Here is a 24,569-nt window from a genome sequence, read left to right as displayed (position 1 = left end):
AAAATAAACTTACCTAAAACTTACAGAAGCCCGTGGTTTACAGAATCCACAAATTCAAAGTAACTAATCGCACATCAAACTAAACATAGACGAAAGGAAGTGGTGAGAGCGCCCCGCGCGCAAGCTGATGCGTGCATTCTTCGGCAGGGAATGTTATAGACTAGGCCTAACTGTCAGTCAGCGTAACAGTCGCTCCACAGAGACATACTAGCATTCGGGTCCACAAGCTTAACACGCAGCGAAGTATAGTTTCTTCATTGCTGCGTTTGTAGCCTCCATGAATCACGACACAGGCACGAAATATTGCAAAAGAGGGCATGAACGGCGAGATCGGCCGCCAATGCGAATTCGACGAGCTTAACTGACAATGCACAAGCAACCGCCGCGCTGATGGATACAGTCAGCGCAAAGACCATCGCGAGTTAATTAGAGTACATTACGTAGAGTTTCCTGGTTAACAAACGTTAAAGCCTTCATCCTTTTTCGCGTTACTTTCTTTATACCAATTAGAGATGGCGTGCGCAGACTCGAGTTCTCGAGTCTCGGCGCAGGCTCTAGTCTCGGCGAGAAAACGACTTACAAAGTGCGTCTTCTAGACGTCACAAACAAGGCATTTTTAAAACGCCGAAATTAGTTTAGAATCCAACAAACGCCTTGAAATATTTCTTTACAGGGCGTTGGACAAAAAAAATGGTCTTGAAAAGTTCGTTTTCTAGAAGCAACCAAGAACTGATAAAATAAGTCTTTTCTGTGACGTTTTTTAAACTTCAAAATAGGTTCAGAATCCGTTTTATCGCATTTATCTTTAAAGTTGACGTCTTCTAGACCATGTGTGCAACGTGGCGTGCAATTCGATGAAAATTTACGATGGACACCACACGTAGAATTTCATTCAGAAACATAGCCAAATCAATAGGTACGCTAAAGAGATATCGGGCCTTGGGATTTAGGCGCTGAAAACGTCAATCATAATTTTCGTTACTTCAATCCAGTTTGCACTACTGTGTTCTTATTAGGGGATTTCTGTCGCAATCTAATCTAAACAACCTGTGCCTCATGCATAAACTATCTGTTCGTTTCATTCCTAACATGGCACACCATGAATACTTATCCTCCAGTTTTTCACCAGAGCATTTTCTTTGCATTCGTGAAATTTATAGCCACCGTCTCTCTGTGGTTGCGTTTATGGAGTACAAAAATGCCCCTCATCAATTTCCGGATGCCTATACTAACTGCATTCGAAACTTCAACTCCAGACATTCAACCTTTTAGCAACCAAAAACTAGAACTATCTATGGTCAGCAACTGTTAAGATGGCAAATCTCTGAACTGTTAAATATTCGTCCGCAAGTACTAGCATTTACAATGCATTCTTCTTCCATGTCATCATTCAGAAAGAGGTCGAAAATGTACGTACTTGAACCCCCTTAGTTATTTCATTTTGCTACGTAGCTTGAAACCTTGAATGTACTTAGTTATTTCATATGTCATATATGCATGCATATATATGTGACTATTCACATGACTAATTATGCAAGGACCTCTGCATATATGATCCCATATGTAACACCGGTGCCTACATTATTTTGCTCTGATTTATTCCAGATGTGATTTGTCATGAGACGTGTACGTTATGTTTTACATTTTCGTTGCCTTGTTTTATTTTCATGCAAGTTTCCTCGTAGTTGCGCATCATATATGTTATTTTACTCTTGCATTTGTTTTTTGCAACGCAGTTGCGTTGTGTGAGGAATGTGCATCGTGGCGCTGGAGGCCTATTCAGGTGGCTCTTAACATCGCCTTTAGTCTCTTACACCACGACAATCAGCTATTGTCAAACGTATAAATATTTAAATAAGAACGGCACTGATGCCAAATTGCAATGACGGCACTTACGTGTCACATCAAGTAGTGTTCACTAACGTTAACAAGCGCTGCCATATATTCGTTCTGTAATTCAATTACAATTAATGCTTGTGCGCTCCCTGGCAGCACCTAAAATTTAAGTTTCAGTCGAATGGTTATTAAAAACGCACCGTGCCTTTAAAATAGCCTGCATATTTAAAAGTGTAACATGCGTAACATGCCGTCGATTTCAGCTGATGTATCTCTATGGGTACAAAATGCAAGTAAAAAATATCAAGGAATAAAGTGCTGCAGACAGGTTGTGTTCCATTTTATGCTTGCCATGCTTTCCCACTCAAAGCACAGCACGGATACTCTGTAAATGTCAAATGTGTCGGTGTCTACGATGTATATAATGATAAATGCATTATTGCCACTGAAAACTTCTTTTTATATACTCACTAGAAGACCTTGGCCGATACCGTCTGCGAGATGAATTTACCGAATCACATATCCATTTGTGTTGCTGCATAAAAAGGAAATATATTTTCTGGTGAGAACAGTTTGAGATAATAATAGTCGGAGATCATACGGCCCTTCACTGGGACCACATTAACCAACTACGCACTTTGGTGTATGATTTTATACCGTGCATCATTTTACCGTTCCCTCTAACATGATAACTAGAGTGGTTCTACCGACTTTAGACCATTTTCTGAGTTTGCCATAGCGGGAACACAAGAGTAAGTTTAACAGTTTTTTTTCTTCAATTCAATATAATGCGTAAAGTTCATTTTAGTGCACAATATATGCAATCGGTTAATAGTTGATGGCGCTAGAGCGCGTGCCTGCTTTGAACAATTGTTCTCCTACCCCCATTCTTGATTCCGTAACCTTCCGCAGAGGCAGCGATACACTGAGGAGCTTGTATTTGCTTAAATAGTGTACAAAAGCTGTTTAACAAGCGTACTGGCTCTCAGAGGTTAATAGTCTGAAACGTCAAATGTTCTATTTTTCCTACATTTTGTGAGGTGCGCAACTTGACCGCGTTGATCTTTTCAAATACCTTAGCGTCTACTTGTCTGCCGATTTGTCTTGGAATAAGCATCTAGGTTATATAACTGGTAGAATCAATGGCGAGTTAAGTTTCATTAAACGGAACTTGAAGTCTGCCCCAAAATGTATTAAAGAAAGTTTCTATGTCACTAATGTAAGAGCTATTCTTGAATATGCCTCTACAGTATGAGATCCACATCCTCAAACTCTAATCTATAAATTTGAACTCATACAAAACCGCCCTTCGCGTTTTTTTCAGCGGCAATTACAACTATAATTTTAGTACTACCTAAATAAGAGTGACATAGGTTGGAAACTTCTCGAGCAACGAAGAAAATTCTTGTGATTAAAGTTTTCCTATTGCATTTTTTTGTGATGAAACTCGTATTTAAAATGTTCATTCACTCTGAGACCATAACACGTATTGCACAGAAATGATCTTTCGAACAAAAAAAAAAACAATCCGTAAAATAAGCTGCCATGCCGGAGTTTTTGTTTATTCCTTTTTCCTTTTATTATTCGTGAGCGGAATAATCTGGATGCGAGTACTGTCCATGTTCCCGCAGATGGATTTTTTTTAATTACCAGATGTGTGCTTTGGGTGAATGGACACTTTTTCGACTGAGCAATTGCGTCATATTTTTTCCATCCGCTTACGAGAGTGCGCACTTAGGCGACATAGGCTACAATAATGAATAAACAAAATAAATAAATCAAACAAATGGCAACACGCGTGAACATATCGCGCGGATGAGCAAACAATATATAACGTTGATAAATGGCAAACAATAAAGGCAATAACGCGATAATGGAGGGCACGGTGCAACAAAAAAGAAGAGTTTGATCGACATTTGCTAGAAAATGATGCAACACACTGTTTTATGTAATCGTTTGCTTACATCTTTCAGGTGAAAAATTATTATGCAGGCCCAACGTACAAATATTCTATTGTGGTTCGCCTTCGTTTTGCTTCTGTGCACGATAGAGCAGGGGCCAACGTACGTGCTTGCGGCAACGGTCAGGCCCGGTATATGATTCCTTTTTTTTCATGTTTACACTGTAATCCTAAATTGCAGCATTACGTGCATACCAAGTCACCAAATAGTGTATGCTTCTGCATTTCATTACATAGCCAGATTCAGGCCATAATGAACTATTCATGCTGAATGAAGATTGTTTATTTATTGTACTTACTGTCTGTATATATCTGTATATATATGTGTGCGTGTGTGTGTGTGTCTCTGTGTGTGTGTGTTGCGAAAAACTTCTTCGGAGATGTAGGTGAAATGGTGAAATGACATCGCACAAGCCGCAGCTGAAGGTCCGCCCACCCAGTTTGACGGTCAAACCAGAATTTCAAAAAAAAAGAGAGAGAAGTGACAAAGGAAGCAACAGGGTGTCACTTGAGCTTCGAAGGTACCTTATCATCGTGGTAAAGCTCGTCATGAAAGCCACAGCAAAATATCTGTTTAGAAAAAACATTTAAAATTTGATTTTGTAAGCTACACCTCATCGAAAGCCGTGCGCTTCAATTAGCAGCTTAGAATGAAGCGGTTGTTTCTACGAGCGTTGTTTAGATGGTGGGAGCTACAACGTATCTTAAAGAGAGGTACATTACCACCTGCAGTTACACAGAGAAGGTATGCGAGCTTTATTGGCATATTATATAATTCGGAATATTCACTTGCAAATATTGCTAACAAGCACGTCACGCGAGTCTTACTCACTGGATGACAGCGAACAAATGACGTAACACTAGCGAATGAACAGGAAAAGAAAAATGCCAGGAAACGCCATGCTCGTATATAAAGAGAAAAATAGTTCCGAATTAAAACAAATGTTAGCTCGCTTTTATGGTACGACACTGTGGCTACGCTCTTTCGCATAAATATATTGATTGAGTATTTAACATTTTCTGTGTATCTAAACAGAGGATCCGCTTTACTATTTTCGGGGAAGCGCGGGAGGCGTAAGGCCACCGAGACATATTCCACAGCTTCCTACCATACATGAAGAGGGTACGTATTTTACCGTTTTCATGGGCGACATCGTGAACCTAAAGACTTGACATGTGTAGATGTCGATTCACAAATCTGTTTAATGCTATGCGGAGTAGAGATTAACACGTACGAATTGTGCGGCAAAAACACAGTCATGCCTTTTCCACCCATGTGTGGTAGACAATATGTATGATAGCCGTAAAAAGCCTCTTTGACAGCAAAAGCTGTTTCGAGGTCACAGCAATAGTGCCGTAGTTGTCCACCGCCACCGCCGTTGTACGTAACCGCTTTTGCGCGAAAGAAAAAAATGAAGTAAAGAATTACCTAAGATCGGACGGGATTTGAACCTGGGCCCTCCGCGTGTTAGTCGAGTGATCTGCCACAGAACCACGCTGCTGGTTCAAGCTCACTTGCAAGAACACCCTATACAGGCGCCATGTAGTGCAAGGAATTGCGTTAGCATATGTACTATAGCATAAAAGAAGAGCAAAATCACAGCCAGACATTCAGACAACAATTATTGCGCAACGAGTGTGTGGTTTAAAGCTTCCCACGAACTGCAAAGTGCTGAGCCATAATTCATTATCGTCATCAGCCACATGCCGTAGCAACGAACTGCACATAATGCCTCACAGATGTGTAGCGGGTGTCTAGCTTAACCACAGGCAGACGAAGAGTGGCATAGTGGATGCTTCCGTACTTCACAAAAAACTATGATTTATGGCGTGGCGGATACATTGCATGTGTACTTCCATTAGATGCCCCAAGAGAGTACGGAACGCGATCTAAAAAGGCCCCTATTTGACTTGTCGCTGTGAGTGTGCTGCGCGTTGCATGTAGACCTGTCGTGCTTTAAAAGTAAGACAGCGTATATCAGACTCAATCAAGCAAATGTGTTTACATGGCAGTTTACATATCAGTAAATCAACACAGCTTTATCTTAAGCTTTATCAGCTTTATCTTAAGATACAACGAGCCAATAACTGCTTGCATAGACTGGTAGTCCACTGCACCACTGTCTATGGGTGCTAATGTATCGATCGACTACTTCGCGGCGTTGCTCAATTTTTGAAATTACGAGAGGCTACTGTCGTACCATGGATCACGAACAAGCTGTCCGCGGTTAACGGAATGTCTGTCTGAATGAGTGTCTTTCTCGAAATGTAATCAGTGAGCAGCGTCTTGACTGTTCGGCGACCAGTCCCGTGCCAGCCAAAGGCCTTTGGTTGTGCGACCAGAGCTACAACCCATCCCAGTGTGGTGACGGCCGGTTCACGGACCTCCACCATACTGAACGATACGATTCGTTTTTATTAAGTGCGAAGTGTTTGTTAGCTAATCGAATGCACTTTCACCCAATCTATCTATCTATCTATCTATCTATCTATCTATCTATCTATCTATCTATCTATCTATCTATCTATCTATCTATCTATCTATCTATCTATCTATCTATCTATCTATCTATCTATCTATCTATCTATCTATCTATCTATCTATCTATCTGTTAGCGCTCTCCTGGTTGTATCCTTAAATTGGTAGATAGGAAAACTGGCAAAGGAGGATATGAGTGTACGACGAATACAATTCGCAGTCCTTGCCACGAATAACGAGACATACATGTCCGGTACATTTTGAAAGCCGTTCCACCACTCACGTGCGACACATACCCGCTTTTCACGGTCCACACTATAAAGCTATGAGCCACCGCTACAAACCGAGGGCTTAGTACCGGCGTAAGAGCGGCGCGTAGCCATAACACCACCTAGACAAGAGAAGGCCAGAATGCTTTCCAGTGACGTCATACCTACGTCACCCGGAGAAGGAGAAAATCGGAATTATTCCTCTATAAGCCAAAGCCTCCCTGAAACAAGCGCAGTGGGGAATTTCACACCAATGTCGAGGGGAAACAAGTCCCAAAGGTAAATCAAATCGGAATGTTACGGCTCTACATTCAGGAGAATCGGTTTAATGATGGGGTAATAAAAGAGCTAGATGCAGTTTTCGCAAATCCCTTGAAATATTTTGAACGTTCCTGCTGAAAGGACGCGGCTTGCAGGAAAGAAGCTTGCTTAAGCTAACCTAAGCATACGTAATAAACCGCGTGCGCTATGCCAGCATTTCTTAAACATCAGGTCGGAGGAGTGAAGGAAACGACTGGCCCATTTGACGGTGTGTAAAGAGGGCCTTACGCTCACCACTTAACACCTCCTCAAATGAATGCATCTTTTGCGAGTGCCCGATACCTGGGACGAATTAGCGGAGGCCGTCAGAATTTCGCAGCTGAGTAGATTAAGCGTGACTACCACGGCAGAGCTATTATATAAATGGTAGACCTGCAAAGAGATAGGGGCGATGAGGCAAGTCGAAAATCCCGCAAACTGCCGAGCCCTCCCTCGTAACATGCATCTCATATTCAACATAAAGAAGAGGCAAAAGAGAGCGCAAGCCCTGTTCAAATGCTTCGATTTGATGGACAGGAAGTCGGTACCGTACGTGGAAGCGGCAAGTGACTTGTCAGTCGCAGCTGTGGCCTGGGTTGTCGACGGCCCCCGTATCGAACGCTACCATTAGAAGCCGCAACCCAAAAACGACTGCGAAACTTGAGATAACGCTCGTTTGCGTTGGAAGAAAAGCCAATTTCATTGTTACCGAAATCAAAACGGCCATCTGGAATTGCGGAAACAGTCGATTCTCGCCGGAAGCGGCAAGGGATCTGGCCAGTAGACAGCTCAGCAGAAAAATTTAGCTTGGTACCGCATTATCATGCGTATAACGCGCTCCTGCATATAACCCCATATTGCCAACTACAAACCATGGAAAAATAAAAAATAAAAAACGCATATTGCCACGAAGACGTTTTGCATATATTATGACGAGGTGGAGCCGTGAAGTTAGCTTCACGGCTCCACCTCGCATCAAAATTCGCATCACAAATTCAGTAATTTTATTAAGACTTGTACATTGAAATAACCGATATGCCGAACCAACGCCCGCTTTTTGCGAGTTCGATATATGCTGGTTCGGCAGGATTATTATTTGTCGGCTTATTTTCTGTTCCCGTTAGGAGGTCGTCAGGAAGCAACTGGTAGGAGGGCTTTGCAGCGAAGAAATCAACGTCTCGCTGGAACTGGAATTCCGCCTATTACTCCACTTGGTTTTCAAGGTACGCATATGCTTGCTGTTTTGGCTTACGTTGTCAATACGAAAAGCTACAAGTTGTATACATGCTCCATCACAAACCTTTGTAATGTTAAGCGCTGCCCACCGTAGTGAGCGATATGCAGCGTTCTCCGACACCGACTATGTAGCACGGTTGCTTTTGGTCATGAGGATGATAAAATAGCCATGTTTCAGATGTTCTCTGGGACTGTCTGCCCATCTTATCCCTGCCCTATAGTCGAGCATTTGATAGCGTTGACATGAGTTATGGAGTTGATGCGCTTCGTTATTTACCTCGTGTAGCCCCTGACGCCGTTGACATGCCTGTACCGTGAAACTTGCCCACGCCAGTGGCATCAAGCCGTACGATGGCCCAATAGTTGCATTCTCACCTGAAGCTGCCTTGATGGCTTTTTTTATCTGAGAAGCGCAATTGTCGTTAAGAGTGGCCTACACACCAGCGGTATCACAGCCTGAATGCGCACATGGTTCTAATGCCTGGCACGAAGCCATTGAGCACTGCCCATCCGCAACGTAACCTCATAATAGTCGCCAGACTGAAGTTTTCAAAAACGCGCCGCGCCATCCGCCGGAGCGAGAAGTAAGGGATTGAGCAGTGCAAAAACCGAGTGCCTTTCTAAGTTCGCTGTGAACTAGACAATGCGAAGCAACGACTGAGCTCAACATAGCGTCTGTTTAGTGCAATGAACACCCACAAGGAGACCTATCAATTTCTCTTGGCTAGTCGGACGTACCACCAAACCGCTATGATGTACTTGTTGGGTCACTCGCGAGATCGATGGTGAAATTAAAGGCAAACGCGACAGATTCCCGTGGCCGTCATATGAGACAGAGAGGTGAGAGCGGTGGATACCAGGTAAGCGAATTACTCGCATTCTCCACATGCGGCCGCATGAGAAGGTGTCCTAATGTGGCTCTGCTGTTATTGTTTTGCATAGCCCTGACGGCTAAGTGTGGTAACCATGGCTATGAAGCTCAGCAGAGTCAAAGTGACCGCAGTGCGCGCCGTGCAGCACGGAGTGAGTAGCTAGAAGTAAGCTCAAGGGACCCTCGATCTCCCATAATCTGTATCAGTCGTCACCACATAGCATCGCGCACGCACATCTTGAAGGCTGAATGTTCCTGTTTAACTAGCAAATGCTAACACATGCGTCCCCAATGTTTCTTGATACTACCGCGCATCCTCAAAGTTGCTCAATGTTGGTCGATACTTCCTTCAGGTTTGTCTTGCCTTCGGTTGCACGCCGCGAAAGCGGACACGACGTATCCCCATTCGCATTATGTACAAACGAAAGACCAGCGTCAACAGAACATTCGAAATGCGTATCGAAGCAGGCTGACGCACAGGAAGTGAGAGCTGAAGACAGAATACAACTGAAAAGGCGATCACCGGGGCATTCGTCCCTGATAAATTGAGCTTTACAGCTCTGGTCGTTAGATACACAGCTAATTCAATTCTACATCATCGCTGTGAGATTATGCATGCACCAAAATTTAACGCATTTAAGAGATAGATAACAGAGGTCGGAGGGCTTGGATCGAACTCAATTTCGTGTGATTCTCGCTTGTACTTGCGAGTCGCAGCGCGCCGAAATAATAAATGAAACTTCTCTTGCATTGTACCCGCAATTCGCTTTGATGAGGTTCCTGCTTTGGTGAAGCGTGCATTGGTGGACGAAGCTATCCAGGTCTTTGATTTGCAAAGAAACCTGCCTCGACACAAAGGAAACAGGTGGTCTATTGTGGCCTATGCACATTAGCTTGCGCACGGCTCTATTTGCGCTATCAAGGTAGTGCCGGGGCTGCGATGAGGGCGGTGGTGGCGCTTTCTTTTAGCAGCGCCGCCTGGGCACAGCCTCACGCCTATGATATTATCAGCAATAGGCTTATGCCACTTGTGACAAATGTAGGGCCCCCAAACGGGACTGATGTGGAAGAAACCAACGGTTAGATACGGTTGCAAGGGTAATGCTATCTCACTTACACGTATAAGCTTAACGAAAACAAGAGATTTGGTCCTCCGCAACGTTTGTCTAATAAGTTACCATTGAGAGGGAGATTAATGAGGAAAGCCACATAAGGGTTTATTTCCGCGTCTCAAGTTATCCACGCGCTTACGGTAAGCAAGTTCAGGATAAGGCCATTATCAAAAAAAGTTGTTGCCACGGAACATATGTCTGCTAATGACAGCGGATTTCTTCAACGTGCTGTTAAATGTGATCCCTTTTTGTATGCTTGATTTTCGAAATATTATCACGTTTGTGCAAACCGTAGAAAATATCACAAATATAATATAAGTACTCCGTAACTGGTTCGCCTCTATAGTGTGCAACTGTTGGATGTTGTCACCTATGCCAACGACCAATATTCTCATTCAGCGTTGCCACGTAACCACATATATTTAGGGTCGCGTTGCTGTAACCAGAATATGTTACTTCTAATTTTCCTTGACAGTTTGCCTTGAGTAGACATGATAGTGAAATTCCATTACTTCATGCTTGAGCAAGCACAATAAGACCATCTCGCACCGAAGCTTACATCGGGCGAGCTGGCCTCTAGGCTACTGTATTTTATGATGGTGTTTGGATGTATTTCATGATTGTACATTACTTCTACGTTTTCTTGTTTTTCATTTGGAGTTATAATGTATGCGTAATCATTTTCCAGGAGTTCGTGATCATCGAAATAGATTAATGGCTCCTGAACACCGTGCGCCACAAGGTACGTGTCGTGCTTGCGAGAAGCTGCTTGAGGGCAGTGTTAGAACATTACCTTCGGGGAGTGTTTCTTTATCCGCATGATGATATTTCATATATACGATGTAAAGAACTCTGCCGAAACCATCGGGATGCACGCAGTGTTACTTTGGGAACTCTGCCTCACCGTAAGCTCAACTAAGAAGAAAGGAGTAAACTAAGAAGAAGACAGAGGAACACTTACACGCCCAGAATCTCCATGCAACGATTATTCGCATGTTTCACAGATGGCCCCGCCCCCATACAGCGTGGAGCGGGAGCACCATCTCGATTATCACCGGCCGCGGTCGCCATTTCTCACTTGTGGCTTTGCTTGAGCGTCCGGCCGGCTAGAGGGGAGACGCGCGCGTTCCTTGCGCTCCGCGTCTCCCCTCGAGCGCGGCAGAGCTTGAGCCTGTCCGTTCTTTTCCTAGTCGATGTTTCCGGTTTTCCAATGCGTGTGCATTCCCTCGAATTCATTTGATTAGCACCGACGCGCATGAGTGCGCCTTTCCGGGATAACCACATCTTCTCTGTGCCCCATTGCACAGAAAGGGCTTTATAGGAGACATAAGAGAACACAGCCACGATAGAGAAAGAGTTCAGTGTTGTGATCACGTCGCGAAGTGACACTAGAGGTTAGGCAAAGCGCGTCAGCTACAGCGAGATTTGAGCTTACCGCTGAAGCACGGCTTGGCAGGGTAATCTAGTTGGGCGCCAAGTTGTAAGATGCGTAGCGCCACCTATAGGACATGAAACTCGTGAATATCCAACGGTGCACAGATGCCACTGCCCAAAGTGTGACGTGCCGTATACCTTGGCGCACCTCATCCTCGAGTTCCAATGGCATCTCGACACACTCTCTGCAAAAGACTCTCGCGCCAGACAAGAGGTGCTATGCAGGAGGCCCTGTGATTCTCGTGAACAAGAGTTTGCTCCGAGGTCGCGCTACTGCTGTCATGACAGGAACACAGCGCGGCGCGCGCGACAGCGGCATTTAGAAAAACAGCATGAAGAACGCGCATGGCGTCACAAACGCATGTGTGGCCCTTGCAGCGGTTTCCAAAAGAGCACCGCATTCGAAAGCGTAAGCGCCGCTACTCAGTCAACATTTGAACTGTGCAGCAACGCCAGCGTGATTATCGTGCTCTGTCGTTGGCAACTGAATATCGCACCCTCCACAGGCGTGTACGTGAGCGTTTATCCTCATTCAGGCAAGTTCTTCAATTCCACCTGGACCGTGGAAATTCCTGCACCCGAAGGCCGCAAGGGCGCACACGCAGCAGTCCCGTGCAGCTCGTTTCGCTTCTATGCACCAGAACCGATACATATATGGGCGGGTTACTGTTATTTACAGTACATCTCTGAAGATTTTTCTCGTGTACGTGTAACGTGCACCTAAATCTAGGCACACGGCCCTCAAACATTTTCGCCTCCAACGAAAATGGATCCGCCGCGGACGGGAGTTTGATGCCGCGACCTTCGTGTCAGCAGTCGAGTGCCATAACCACGCTAGAAGATGGAGGCCAATCACGATGACGATAGTTTTCAGGTATCTCCGCACGGACTAACAAAAACCTTAACCTGGCTGTGCGACGCGCGCTGTTGAACGGCGCTGGGCCGGAGCTAATCTGGAAGGCCACGGTACTAGCTGTTGTAAAGAATATTTAGTTCAGGCATTGGACACTGGAAAATAAATTTAGACAGCATGGGTGCACTTCTGCGCCCATGCTGTTTAGGTGCACTTCTGCACTCTGTGGAACGAGAAAGAAATGAAACAAGATGCCACTGGCGTGAGGACACCCCTACTTTGTCAACCGCCCATCAGGCGGCGGAGCGTTTCATCGGCAGCAACGAAACGATGCGCGCTCAGGGCTGCATTTGACCTTTTCGTACTCTAAGTTCTCTCGAATGGGGTGTTGCGAGAGCTCGCAGAGATAACGAGTTTCGCCAAACACGGGCCATCCTGCATAGCTCCCAAGCAAGCGTAGACCTCGCTGAAACGTGAGAAACCATTGTTGTCCCCGAGAAGCTGCAACAACAAAGAAGTCTCGTCGCCAGCGCCATGCAAGCAGCGAAAGCCGGCGGGTTTGTGGAATGAGGAAACGGCCCACCTAGGGTTAGACTAGGGCTCGCCGTGGTATGTCGTATCGAAAATAAATGATGATTCATCATTATCGTCATCTGTAGGCACGTTGCATCATCCGTCAGCAGAATCTCGCCAGTCTGTGCTATGTCCCAAGGAAACCACGACTGCCTTTACAGGCTGCAAGAATGCTGAAATCATAGAATCTCTCTTAAGTGTGCATACCGCTTTACACTCCTGCTTGATCCGGAGCTCGACGACTCCGCTTTCGAGCATAAATACATTATTGATGTAACAAATGCAACTGCCAGGTATGCATATAAAGAACCTCGCAGAAACAAACGCGATATCGTTATTGCGAATTTGAATCTTACGGAGTTCTCAATATAAAGAAGTATTTCCCTTTTCACAAATATGTGTTCATGGTGAACAATGTATTTTGAGCCTCCATATAACCAACGTTGTTTAAACGTGATTTCAATATCACGAAATTTTAGTGTTGTCGCAGAGGTCGACCGAGGCGATAGATTGCAACTTCGGGTGAGAAACTTAAGTTGTACGCTGTGCTCGCGAAAGCATTTTTTCAATCTTGCTGTGGCCAACGGAGGGTCGCGCCCTCTTAAGCACTCCAAAGCTTTTCGGCGGTGGTTTTGGAGGAAAGGGTGTAACCTTTGCTCTTCTCGCCTTCAAAGCTGTGGAGAGAGAGACCATACGGGAAAGCTGGCGCGCGCACTGTTCTGTGCCATGCGTGCCCTGCATAAGCATTCGATATGCAGTATTCGTTGCCGCCGCGTGTCAAGTAACAAGCATGATGACTCATAGAAGCATCAGCACTAAACGCGACCAGCTGCTTCCTTCTTAGCGATCGTTCAGGGAACGTTGTGTCATCGATGCGGCTCGTACGTGGTTTCAATCGGCGATATGAATTATGTGGCGGCAGCTCAGTGCCAAAAGCCGGCTTGAAGTACTGTTGTACAACAAGAGCCCAGCGGCGACCCAATGCCATGAGGTGGCGTCAGGTTTCGCTTGAGTTTTCGGACCCCCCCCCCCCCCCCCCACACACACGTGGATGACTTTTAAAGGCTGCATGTTTTTTTCTGCCTGTTTCGCCAACCGGCAGAAAAAGAGTGTTCCACACTCGCCGTCATGGCTGCGATCGACGCTAACTAACACTCCTAGGTTTAAATGCACATATATACCCCATAAAGTGGACGGCAGGATGACCGCTGCCGTAGCTCAATGGTACAGCATCGGACGCGTTATTCGAAGGTCGCAGGTTTGGTCCCTGCCGGCGGCAAGTTATCTTTTCGTCCACATTACTTTCTTCACATTTATATTTTAAGTATTACAAATAACGTCCCCTATACTTTCCTTGGCATTCTTGTCTGTTAGTTCTCATTAATATTGTGTCATATAATATATATATACATACATATATATATATATATATATATATATATATATATATATATATATATATATATATATATATATATATATGCATATATATATGTAGCGTGTGAAGCTCCCTGGGTCAGGTACCATATATGAGTGAAGAGAAGGATACACGTGCTAAATGTGTTTTTGTTAACGTTTCGGCGATGTCCTTGATTTGCTTGAGTGCTCCATCTCCAGGCTGCGGTATACCGGTCAAAGCAAAAATGCATCTTGCTACCGCTTCAACAACCACACGACGCATGTGCACGCTATTCTTCATTTGCCAATATCTAGACACGTCGCCACCAACGCAGATACCTTTGAACCATTTAGGGCGCCTATCTTAGAATCCAAATGTATGTCACGTTATAAGCGCAAAATGCGCGAGTCATTTTTAATTCACAAATTCAACATCGTTTCTAGTGACTTAAACGAAAACGCGGGTAAGCTGGCTGGCGTGCACGCATCCTATACTGTGCATATTTCCATACTGCTACAAACATGCACTTGTTGGTTTGGAAATTCATTCCATCGGCAATGGTTTCACTTTTTTCCTTGCCTGAGTGTATTGCAGATAGCTTTTTTGTGTTTTTTTTCTATGCATGCCTTGTACAGAGCCAGTGAATCTGGTGTGTGCTTTCCTCACGCCTCGCGTAATCTCACTGGCCAATGACGCGGTATCTTGTCTAACACGATACCTGTTTTTGCTATTGTTATTCGCAGTGTTTTTGCGCCATGTGCCTACAAAATGCTTTTCTGAATGCGCAGTGCATCTGATTGTGGAGCACTGTCCCACAGTGCGAAAATACACACCCATAAAAGTGCCTCTAACATGTACTCAGTTAATTTTGACTAAGGCTGGCCCACCAGCCGAAACGGTAATAAAACCAGATTTAGTACGTGCATCCTTATCTTCAGTTATATATATACGTTGATATAAACGTACGCGTAGGTCATGTCGCAAAAGAAAAAAAAATATATGGCCACCATAAATGTGGGGTGCCATGTTTCTGAGGTGCTACTAATATGCGATTTTAGACCCCATCTATTCAGGCTTTGTGAAGTGCGGCGATTTCCGACGTTCCGCGTTCATCCTTGCAAGCCGAAACCAAGTACATTGGTTCGGTGAACATGGTAGCATCAGAGTCGCACTAATCCGTGCAACGCTGGTGGTTTTTATGACAATCCGTGGTAGGTGAAACGGCGCAACGCCTTCTCTAATTCCATATTACCACGGAGTTCGTAACTGTCGGAAAGAAAGTGTTCTACGCGCATCTGCTTTAATGTTTATTTTAACACGAACGTGTTTTATGCCGTGGTCCACCAAGACCTTCATGACGTATTTTCGTCAAGGAAGTACGTCAGCAAAGTGAGCGCCATCACATGGCAAAGAAAAAAAACTGTCAGAAAAAGTGCGGTTGACAGGAGCCAAACCCATGACCTCCCGGTCAGCGACGATGGCTGGCGGGCGTTTAGCCCACTGAGCTACCGCGACACACATTGCGGAGGCTACATGACCGCGCCATTTATCTTTCACGCTTTCCTCCCACAGTGCTCTTGGGTTGATGGATGAAGGCTACGAGCGTCTCCTTTTTAACGGGGCGATGACATCTGTGCCACCGGGCTCGAAAAAAAAAAATTGACCGCGTATCTGCGCGCTTCGCTGCAAATGTCGTCTAAAGACGATAGAAGAGGCGCTGCGTGAGATATGGACGCCATCAGGCAATATGTCGGGAAACATGAGTGCTGTGTTACGGGCTGGTAGTCCCGGCACAGCAGCAGGCGAAGACCGGCGGTGGCCAACGCGACCGGCGGGGACGCCAGCCAGCCCGAACACGTGGTTTGGCACGAAGCGCGAACGCAGAAGAAAGGTCTGCACTCAACGAGTACTCTCCACACACTCTTTTATTTACACGTCGCCTGGGTAAAACAGGAATGCCAGAGCGGCACCCCATGGCTTTCGTACAGTGAAATACAGAACCGAAACCGAAACACAACAATCAGCTTGTCTAGAGGGCACGGAGGAAGGCAAGTTTCAGCGCAGTCGCATTTTCAGCGCAGATTAAGAAACTAGGGTCTTTGAATTACGTATGTACGCATTTTCTATTTCAGGAGCACACCATCTAATACTTACCTAGTGATGTTGCGCCTCAGATATGCGTAATGTTCGCTTTTTGATCGACAATGTACACAAGTATGAACCTAGTAAGCCGTTCAAGAAGGCTGGCCCTTGAGCAAGTGATTCAACTTTGGCCGAGTGGCTGAATTGAGGGTCATGCCGACAAACAGAAAGACAGACAGAAAGACAGACCAAAATTTCTCCGTTTAAGTATTCCAAGAAAGACTATCGTCTTTAAAAAACGGGCCGTTGCTACGACCGTCCCATTCGGCGCGTTTGCAATACAAGTTTAATTTCGTCAACGCTTTGAGACACCCTGAGGTGGCAGCTTTAGCCCAAGCCTCGCTCATAGCATCAATCCATATCGAAAAATAGCGCTCCGACGCTCGCCTGGCTGTCGTACTGCGTTCCTCGCTGGCTCTGTGAGAAGTAACGGCCAGGCTAGAGGGAAGACACGACGCGCGTAGCGTTTCTCTTCGCATTTCAGGACGCTTTGAAGGAATGCATATCGAGTTCAGTGTTTATTATGTGCTTGTCGATGGCATATTTGCTCGGGATTCGTCATATGCGGTATCCACGTATATGTTAAGAACTTCAGTTATCGCAATGGTTAAATCATGATCATGGGTATTAGTCCTCAGTACGGAGATGTGCCACTAGGCGTCAACGTGAGTGAGAGGCATCCATATCTAGGGGTGCGATATTTGCCAAAGAGTAGACATTGTACGAGCTCTCATATAACAATGCACTATAAACAATCTGCTACTTCTGTGACGACACGTTTCACTTTTGTGCTATACCGATTCCTATGACGGAGGGATCAGCCATTATTTTTGCACATTTACTGAATCTCTCACGCACACACACACACACACACACCTGCAGAGACATCTGTGGCTGGAGTATTGTGGATCACACACGTCAAGCCTCCACATGACTACAAATTGCTTTTCGTTTTGACACAAACTTGGTAAAACAGGCAGAAAATTTATTCCTTGATACAACTCGATTAATGTGTCCCAATCATTGAGAACATTTTACGAAGTTTCTAACTTTTCAGAAAATTTTCTTCTTTGGTCAAGATTCTCACGACTGTCAAATTTGCTGTCAGTCACGGTAATGGCAAACTTTTACACCATCAAACTGGGCGTAAGGAAGAACGATACCATAATACTTTCACATTTGTCTTAGTGGCCAAGTTTTCCCTTTGTGCACGTGAGCTGTCACAAAACTTTTATGACATGTTTTTGGCGTATTTTATATGTGCTGGAATTCGTATACTACACGTCAGAATCAATATGTTACAGGATACGCTGCCTTTATCGGTGCACTTCAGCGAGGTTTATTGAATTTACCTTTCGGTGGAGAGGGTATGTATCCTGCTTTCACTGCATGCGTTTCAACGCCAGCAAGGCATCGAAGTATATGACGTCTGTTTAATTGATTCGCACGAGTATATTTCAAGAATACGAAGTAGTCAACACGCGTTAAGCCATCGTAATGCACGTAGTGTAATATATGTGGCATGCAGTACGTATGCAGCCTTATTAGTCGGTTTCAGGATATGTGCTGTCTCGATCCAAAGAAATAGCTATACGAGAATATCGCATTTGCACAAGCAGTGGAAGAATTTCAACTTGTCATGTTATCAATCATGATGAGAGATATGCCTATTCAATGGATGCAGTGTTACTTGTCGAGAAGCTGTTCACACTGAACCTCCTAAAACATCCGCACGATGATTACTTCGCATTACTGCCGAAATGTGCAGCTACCAGCTCAGCAACACAGTTAACTAAATGTCATGGAATGTTTAGTTTCATTTAAAAAAAACAAAAGAAGGGCAATTTTAAGGGCTTGTTTTGTCTTTGCTAGACACGGCATTAATTAGAAATAAAACACATGAAATCCTAGGAAAGTATACGGAATTTTATTTGTCGTAATTATGATGTAAATGGACGAAGCCATAGCACGCTGCCGGCAGGGACTAAACCTGCTTAGCAATACGTTTTGTTGGGCTAGTTGGTTCATGGCCTCTGAAGGAAAAAATTGTAGCGCAAAGCAACACACGGACAGACACAGAGGACGGGACTGGCGCCAGTCCCGTCCTCTCTGTCTGTCCGTGTGTTGCTTTGCGCTACAATTTTTTCCTTCAGAAGACTAAACCTGCGACCTTCGAATAACGCACCCCATGCTCTAGCCCTAAGCTACGGCAGCGGCCACCCTCCAGTTCACTTTATGGGGTATATATCCGCATATAAACCTAGGAGTGTTAGTCAGCGCCACTAGTAGCCAGGACGGTGGTGGTGGAACATCCGTTTTGTTCCTGCTGGCTTCAAAAAGCACGTGATCTTTTTTAGGGGCGAAGCACTTTAAAGCGGCGCCCGTTCGTCCCCGTCGTAGTGCGTAACCAGTCTTAACGCTAGTACCAGATCTTGACCTCCAAGGTGGTGCCGGTGGGAGATTTCTCCTGTGCGTTGTTGAACAATAAAAAATTAGCAGCGTGCGCATTAACTAAAAGCCGAATTCTTCTGTCTCTCATTCCCCATTAGCAGCCATTGGCATGCTCCAGTAGGAAACGTTAGTTGAAGTAGAAGAGTAAGTGTTAGCCAAAAACCGACTTCTTCTGTCTCTCATTCCCATTAGCAGCCATTGTTTATCTCCAAGGTAGTGCCTGGTGAGATTTCTTTTGTGCGTGATTAAACAATAAAAATTTTGTTCAAAACGCCGTTGATTGATGAAATAAACCAACAAAAGACGCCAGATGTTTTCTAAAAGCAAAACGAAAACACGCCAGATGTTTCTAAAGCAAAACGAAAAGACGCCAGCTGCTTAACGAAAGACGCCAGACGCCCCCCCCCCCCCCTATGTTGCCTCGCGGCGCAGCGTCGCGAGGTGGCGTTGCGGCAGCGTCTTGATGGAAAAAACAGACCGCTCGCGCTGCACAACCGTTCACAGACCACCCCGTATATATAGGCACTGGATTTGACTTCCAAGGTAGTGCGTGTGTGCGATTTCTCCTGTGCGTGATTAAACAATGAAAATTCACAGCGTACATGTAAAATTAAAGTGCGCTGCATGTCGTCATTACTCTCATCGAACCTTTAGTATGAGCGCGCCCGATCTCACGTCGGTGATGATGTACTGGACAGAATTCACGGAAGATTCACGGTTTACCGATGAACCTCCGCAGCTTCGCCCACTCATCATCATTCACTCCGTGGATATGCTATGATTTTTTTAGAGCTGTCAGCTGACCAATAATTCCTCGCATAATATATGAAGCCATCTAGTCTGCCAGAATGCGACTCTCACTATGAATGAACAAAACAAGGGGGATTTCAAGGGCTCGTTTTCAAGAGGGTCGTCTTAAAACCAGGTCGTATAAAGATCACGTACTTTGTGACGCCAACAGGCAGAAGAATAGTGCTGCACACTCGCCGTCGAGGCTGCTAGCGGCGCTGAATAACACTCCTTGGTTTGAATGTACATATATACCCCATAAAGCGTTCGGTAGAGCATCGGAGGCGTTATTCTAAGGTCGCAGGTTCGGTCCCTGGAGGCGGCACGTTATCGCTTCGTCCACGTTCTTCACATTTACATCGTTATTGCTAGTAATAAAATCCCCCATACTTTCCTTGGCTTTCTTGTATGTTGGTTCTCTTTTCAAAAATTGTCATTCCCACCTAGCATTAGACCTATTCGTTTCCTATAACACAGCGTATAATAGGTGTGACGCTCATACTTAGTTTCACTGGCACTCATTATTTCACTGCGGATTCTCTATTTCAATATGCTACAGGTTTTCCGCAAGTTTATCGCAATGCACACAAGAGCACGAGGACAGATTTGATTATTTTTAAGATAGATGAGGGAAGATGACCAGATGCATCTTACAGGCAATGTGATTGAGGTGTTTTAACAATAGAGAAACTTCTTTGGCTATTTTCCAGAAACCCGAATTCCCCCAAAAAAGCACGGGAAGGGGTCCAATTGCGTTCTCTAACCACGGCAATAGTGCATGAGCATGTGACATCAGTGGTACAGGTTTTCAGCGACGTAGATCATTTTTGACAGTGCTATGCAGTTTTAACTATGATTCTGAAAGATAAGCTTTGTTCACATATACCGTTTCTTCAGCTTCAGAATGTTTCGTAAGGCCAGTATTGTTACGCTCTTAAACACGACGGAGACTCACCATATAAGGGCACACTTCGGTTGCGTAACTTCCTTTAATAGAGTGTAACAGGGTATTCTCTCGTTTTATCTTTGTCCTCAACAGTGCGTCTATGCTGATACAAAATGTATCGAATTTCTTGCGGCCAGTTGTCAGTAATCATTAAAGCCATATAAACTTCACTACACTTGCTGGTGTTATTAGCGATGTTCAACGAAAGTATATATTTAAGCAATATTTTCATATTCCACTGCTTAGATAAGTATATTTGCTGATAAGGGAGCCACAACAATAGTAACAACAATTTTGCTTCATGATTTATACTTTTTACAAGGCCAGCCTTTCGTTATAAACTTCAGGAGCTTGATATATGTGATATAAAGATACTCATAATTTATTCCTGAAGCAGACACTGCAATCAAATGACGTTCTCTCAAAATGTAAAACGCAAGTGGTGTCCTCCATTTTATTTTTTACAACTGAGATCTATTTTACTATGCGTAGTACTGTTACTTGTCAGAGTTCAGTCACAGCAAAAATCGACATATGCGGTGATCAAGTATAGAACGTTTGACTTCTGTCGTTTTTTACCCCACCCCAGTTCTAGTAAATGATTGCGTACAGGCCAGCTAATATTCTGTAAGCAAGGTTTTCATCCATGGAGGGCGAATGACAAGCAACATGGCATCTAATTACAGAGATGGTATGAATGCTTATGCCAGACTTTCACTTTTTCATCGACAGGTTAATTGTCTTGGCCACATTGTCAACGTACACCACAAAAAAGCTCAAAGTAAGTTGAAACGCTGCTAAAGCGCGACGACAAACTGACACAGCTGCTTCGCATGAGGAGCAACAGGACATTACATGGCCTCTAGTGGAGCGCTCAGCAAAGTTGTCGCCAATCGTGTCCACTCGCACAAAGCTAGATGTCCTCCTCAAGCTATCACCAGTCACCTAAGAACATAACGAGAACACTATAGATCGTACACGACATCACTCAGCAGGCCTGGACTAAGTTTCTCCCGATCGCTGGCTCTATTCTCCAACGGTTTCTAGTGTGACTGGATGAGTACATCTGCACCTTCAATGCCAATCGTCGTTTTTTCAGCACAGCATGACAACTGCTCGTCGGCTCCACACTAATTTTGATATAATAAAATAAGTTGACCAATTTTCATACACATTTTTTTGGCGTTCTTTATATACCGGTCTACTCGAGTAAATTCCCAGTGAAATAATTTTCAATATGTTTGCTGCCTCGATTTACAAAGGGCAAAAGAATACAGCGTGATGTGTCTTGACGTGGTCTTCAGGAAAGTAAAGAGCACCCTGCTTGTAGCTTGTCCGCGCTGACAAACTAAACTTACAGGATGAGCCGACAGGGGTTTGCATGGTTGTATTTGGCGTCAACTTTATTGTATGGGGAACGAACACTTTGAAAAAGCTGTTAGAACGTGCACCAATAGGCCGACCTTGTATTACTCTGTAACTGCGGTAAGGTTTAAAAAATACATGCTTGAAATTTAAAAATAGCAATTATAAACGAAACGTTTGCATTCAGGTAAAATTATTGTGTTTTTTATTCTGGCATTTTTTTTTAGTTTCAGAGGTATCATATGTGGAATCAACGTTACATAAAAATTACAACGGGAAATCGACGCCCGCCCAAGGGTCACCTTTGCGTGGTTGCTAATAATTCGGCTAAATACAATCATATTGTATTGACGAGACAGATACCTGTCCTCGAAACAAGTAATATGTAACTTTTAGACTTCGAGCGCGCTCTGTCTCTGAGATACGTTAAATCAGGCCTTGGTGCAAGCAGCTTAAATTTCACATAGTCCTTCGCCATATACTAAATGGCCTTTCAGGTTTCCACTTAATAAGTCGTGTCATTGGGCAGCACAATTTTAGCTGCTTAATGAGATTTGCCCTAATAATTTGCATATTCGAGACTTGGTATCATTAGCTTGCATCCCAAGCAAGCTAGCCTTAACTATAACTTATATAGCTTAAATAAACCAATTATGCTCATCGGTCTCATTTACACATTCGACGCTTGGTTTCCCCTAGCTTGCATCTCACGTCATCCTAGGCCTCACTATCTAATCAGCATAATTACGATAATTACGTGCAGTCTGAATTAGTCCTAATACGGGTTCGTTCGGCACATTTTTGGCGATCTCAGCTTGATCACGCACAAGAGAATCTCAACTCGGGTAAATTAGGGCTAATTAGCCTTTCACTCAGTCATGATTGGCTGGTTAGATTTTACCCTGCTCAAGTGGGCTTAATTAGCTTTGACTATGATTAACTTGGCGTAACTAGGTACAGCTAGGGTGAGTGCACCGGCACGATGATTGTTTGTTGTCTACATGGCAAGTCGCAAAAAACGGGTGCTTAAGAGATGTGCTGTAAAAATGAATATTTATTTTACATAGCTACGGCACCCGTAATTCCCAATCAGCAATACATTTAAATATATTCAGCCTTTACCTATACGATTTCATTGGATGTATTAGAATGATATCGTCCTGTTAATGTATTGACCATCTACCCGCGCTTCAAAATTGCTTAGAACGAACACTAATAAGCTATAATTGTGACCTCTTGCATACCTTTCATTTCACACGTATAATCGCAAGTTCCAAAGATTTTCACGAAAAATTATCCCTAATTACAAACTATCGATAATTATCGCTAAAGATAATCGCATATTATTATCTCTCTTGGATCGTAATTCGGTTCGTCGGATACACAATATATTTCATGTGCAGGCTGTTGCACACTTAGGTAAAAACTCGCAGCCCCTGGCAATGTGCTTCGAGTTTTTCCCTAACTGGGAAATAGCTTGCACATACAGCATGCGTGCATGTATCTTTTAGACAAGACACATATTACCGTAGGAAAAGAAATTCTTTTCTGCTCATCACATTGGCTGTCGATAACAGCGCTTAAGGTTGGCGTGCAATTTCTTTATGGCAAACGTGTTCAGGAAAGTATATTTTTCCTCACCGCAGCATACTATAATCTTGGTATATCTGTAACCACAGGAGTTGTCCTAGTCTGAAAAAAGCAAGACTTTATAAGCTGAACGATGAATTGGTTTTTCCTAGGACCTGCGCTGAGCTTGTGTAATCTCACTCGGTTCCTCTCATGTTGCGCTGCTTGCTCTAATGCCGGTAAATCGCCGTTAAACAAAAATACCTACGGGCGTATTTTAGAGGGATCTGGCAATCTATTATTTCGTGCTTTCCCAGTTTATATGCATGCTATAAAAAACACTCATGATAACACCCTATCGTCACGACATGGTACTATAACTATAATGTAGGAATGTGTGGCGCTACACAAAGGCAGTAAGTAAGTTGAAACCATCGAAGATGCTTGAGGCAGGCCCTGACTTTAACGCATACACATACATGTGGAAACAATGCAGAGGTTTGGCTTGCGGGCTCGCAAATATTTGATCAGCAGGCGTAACTCCGCGGTCCCTTGCGAAGAAAAATATATAAAAGGCGCGAGTTCATCAATACATACGAGCGTATTTTAGAGGGATCTGGCAATCTATTATTTCGTGCTTTCCCAGTTTATATGCAGGCTATAAAAAACACTCATGATAACACCCTCTCGTCACGACATGGTACTGTAACTATAATGGGAATGGCTGCAGTTGTGCGCAAAATTATCCACACAGTTCCCCAACGCATTAATCACGCATATTCGCTCTCGAGATTTACCGTTGCAACACACAAAACCGTAATAGAAGCTCGTGGTGATCTAGATGCTTTAAACAGACATGTGCGCCAACTGAATGCGTCAGCGACTATGCGGGAAGCCCAGAGGCTATGCATGTATCGAGAGCACTGAGCACATCAATCGATCCTGCTGTTGTCGGTTCTTGTGTCGCAATCCTCGCCGCTTAATG

General features: G+C 44.2%; 1 protein-coding gene across 1 annotated transcript; it reads left to right on the top strand.

The window, feature by feature from the left end:
* Positions 1 to 2,468: 2,468 nt before the first annotated feature.
* LOC119402874 (uncharacterized) lies at positions 2,469 to 21,811 on the top strand. Its single transcript, XM_037669920.2, has 7 exons — positions 2,469 to 2,588; positions 3,810 to 3,928; positions 4,833 to 4,919; positions 7,969 to 8,067; positions 10,752 to 10,805; positions 17,769 to 17,831; positions 21,383 to 21,811. Exons 2-7 carry the CDS (start codon positions 3,823 to 3,825, stop codon positions 21,385 to 21,387), a joined length of 414 nt encoding a protein of 137 aa, XP_037525848.1. The 5' UTR covers positions 2,469 to 2,588; positions 3,810 to 3,822; the 3' UTR covers positions 21,388 to 21,811.
* Positions 21,812 to 24,569: the final 2,758 nt, after the last annotated feature.

Source organism: Rhipicephalus sanguineus, chromosome 8, assembly GCF_013339695.2.
Source record: "Rhipicephalus sanguineus isolate Rsan-2018 chromosome 8, BIME_Rsan_1.4, whole genome shotgun sequence".
Taxonomy (NCBI): Eukaryota; Metazoa; Arthropoda; class Arachnida; order Ixodida; family Ixodidae; genus Rhipicephalus; species Rhipicephalus sanguineus.
This window is presented reverse-complemented; position numbering and strand designations above follow the sequence as displayed.

Excerpts from the sequence above, each read along its gene's own strand:
- LOC119402874 (XM_037669920.2), top strand. The coding sequence starts at position 3,823 with ATGCAGGCCCAACGTACAAATATTCTATTGTGGTTCGCCTTCGTTTTG. Across the intron at positions 4,920-7,968 it reads TCCTACCATACATGAAGAGG|GAGGTCGTCAGGAAGCAACT; the intron begins GTACGTATTTTA and ends TGTTCCCGTTAG. Across the intron at positions 10,806-17,768 it reads TGAACACCGTGCGCCACAAG|GATACGCTGCCTTTATCGGT; the intron begins GTACGTGTCGTG and ends AATATGTTACAG.